The 2858-nt window shown below is 40.4% G+C and overlaps 1 protein-coding gene across 1 annotated transcript; it reads left to right on the forward strand.

Moving 5' to 3' along the window:
* Positions 1-327: 327 nt before the first annotated feature.
* LOC110576472 (olfactory receptor 51H1-like) lies at positions 328-1284 on the forward strand. The gene has a single exon (XM_021685663.1). It carries the CDS (start codon positions 328-330, stop codon positions 1282-1284), a length of 957 nt encoding a protein of 318 aa, XP_021541338.1.
* Positions 1285-2858: the final 1574 nt, after the last annotated feature.

A 2858-nucleotide genomic window follows, 5' to 3' on the forward strand; every position in this document is an offset into this window, starting at 1 on the left:
AAAATACTCAAGAATTGAAGAGCAGAGGGCAAATTATTAAAAAATTATAAGAGTTGCAAAAATAAATGTGAATTTGACTTATTTGTGGTTGGGTGAGTCTTTTTCTCCTGGGCCAGTAGACGCTTCCTCAACAGGATACACTGTGGAGTAGTAATTTCAGGGATTCAGTCCTCTCTTACACCCTCCCCAGCCATGTGAAAATAAAATTGTTTCACTCCCAGGGAATTCAGATTCTAATATATTGCTAATCCCTGTCACTGTATTTTTAGGAAGTCATCCATCAAGATCCCACAAGCACCCTCCTCATGCCTGTGTCACACTGGCTTCATGGCAGATAATAACCACTCTTACTTCCAACACTCTTACTTTGTCTTAACTGGAATTCCAGGGCTTGAACAAAAGTATTACTGGATGGCATTCCCACTGGGTGCTATATATGTCATAGCCCTCTTTGGCAATGGTGTCATCATCTCTACCATCAAGTCTGAATCATCCCTGCATATCCCCATGTATTATTTTCTGTGCATGCTGGCGTTGGCAGACATGGGGCTTGCCCTTTGTACTTTGCCCTCTATGCTAGGCATATTCTGGTTTAACTATAAGTCCATTCCCTTTGATGCCTGCCTTGTTCAGATGTACTTCATTCGCACCTTCTCTGCCATTGAATCTGGCGTGCTGGTGGCCATGGCCTTTGATCGGGTGGTAGCCATCTGGAATCCACTCAGGTATGGCACCATCCTAACCAATGGTGTGGTCTGCAGAGCGGGGGCAGTCATCTTGACAAGGGCAGTCTGTGTGGTCTTCCCTGTGCCTTTCCTCATCAAACGACTTCCCTTCTACTGCTCCAACATCCTCTCCCACTCCTTCTGCCTCCACCAAGACATCATGCGCCTTGCCTATGCCAGCACTTGGGTCAACAGTCTCTATGGACTTATTGCTGTCATCTTCACCAAGGGTTCTGACTCTCTCTTCATCCTCCTCTCCTCTGTGTTCATACTCCGAACAGTAATGGCCATTGCCTCAGGGGAGGGCCGGCTGAAGGCACTCAACACCTGTGTTTCACATATCTGTGCTGTACTCATCTTCTATGTTCCACTCATTGGGGTGTCTGTCATTCATCGTTTTGGAAAGCACCTTTCACCACTGACTCATGCCCTCATGGCTAATACCTACCTTCTTGGACCCCCTGTGCTGAACCCTATAGTCTATGCTGTGAAGACCAAGGGGATACGAAAGAAAATCATCCAAATATTTGTTCAAACCAAGATTACTGCAGAGGGTTAGGGTCTGCCAGTTTGAGAGAGAAGGAATCTATTCTGTAAAGGCTCAGTTATGACTATGAGAAATAAAGGTTTATATTTTTCATGTTTTCTGTGTGATTTGAATTGGACAAAAAGAGATTTCCCTGCACTGAGAGCAGGGAAATCTCTCCTTTTCCTGCACCAGATTGTTTTTTGCTTACTATAGAAAGAGTGACATTTATAGGAACTGTTCAATGTACTATCCTATAGCCCTGCATTTATGAGTTGGCATATAACAGCTGAAGGCAGGGAATATTACTAATTCAATTTTTAAATAACTCTTCTGAACACAAATGGGCCATGAGTTTAATGCCTTTTAAATTAAATCTCACCAAATTAATTTAACATTCTAGCTCAAGAATTAGGAATGACTTCCATTCTTAAAAGGGGAGAAGTGAATTATATGCATTAAATAATAAGAGAGCATCTGGGGATAATACATTATTAAAATAAAACATGAATCAGAAAAATGATCAAATTTTAGGGTTAAGAATATAAATGTGTGCAATTGAGCAGGGGCTAACTATGTTGCATAACTTGGGATCAAAAGATTAAGGGTAAGGTTTAGCTTTTCCATTTGTGACACTGGGTATCTCTTACCTGGGCATCCAGTGTTGTTATGAAATTAAGTTTAATCATATGAGTACAACTATTTGTAAACATGAGGTTCTGTGAAATTATAAGGAGTGTCTAAGAATATAAGGGAATAAGGAACTTGTATTTATAGACTGTCCACTAAGCAAAAGACACAGTGCCAGAGCCTTTTACTTGTATTTTATTTGGTAACTACAGCATCCCATTCAGGGAAAGTGTTATGCACTGTCTATTATCTATGATGAGGCAAGTACCGAAAGGGAGAAAGTTTGAAAATTTTTAGAGCAATTTGAATTTGCAGTGCCAAAGCACACAGTTTTGTATACAATACAATAAAATTGTATGGGTGCAATTTTTTTTTTCCTGGTATGAGTGGGTAGAGTGTGGGGTTTCCCAGGAAGGCACACAGGGTGCACTTGGAGTCCATACGGTGATTATGGCTTATGGTGTGACAAGGGGAGTAAGTGCAGGTCCAGATGGAGGGGCAGGGAGAGGATGGTCTGGGATGAACTGAATTAAAAAAAAAAAAAAAAAAGCTCAAAATTAATTTACTACATACAATTTGAGAAATACTGATTTAGTAGAAAAAACAAGATACATCTTATTTTTTTCATAGTTAATTTAAAAATATCTATCCTATGTGTTTGAATTAGGCATAGGGCTACATAATAAAAATGAAACCCACAAAGACCAAGACTGAAAAAAAAAGAGAGAGATAGTCTAATGGTGGAGATAAGGCAAGTAAAACCAGGAATGCTTTCTAGGTGTCAATAAGATCGCCTGGAAAGTAGAACATGCTTCCCACTTTCTCAGGTAAGGATGGCCCACGGTCAGCATGCTTTTTTTTTTTTTTTTTAAGATTTTATTTATTTATTTGTCAGAGAAAGAGAGAGCACAAACGGGAAGCAGCAGGCAGAGGGAGAAGCAGACTCCCCGCTGAGTAAGGAGCCTGATGCAGGACAT

Source organism: Neomonachus schauinslandi, unplaced genomic scaffold (assembly GCF_002201575.2).
Source record: "Neomonachus schauinslandi unplaced genomic scaffold, ASM220157v2 HiC_scaffold_372, whole genome shotgun sequence".
Lineage (NCBI taxonomy): Eukaryota > Metazoa > Chordata > Mammalia > Carnivora > Phocidae > Neomonachus > Neomonachus schauinslandi.

Excerpts from the sequence above, each read along its gene's own strand:
- LOC110576472 (XM_021685663.1), top strand. The coding sequence starts at position 328 with ATGGCAGATAATAACCACTCTTACTTCCAACACTCTTACTTTGTCTTA.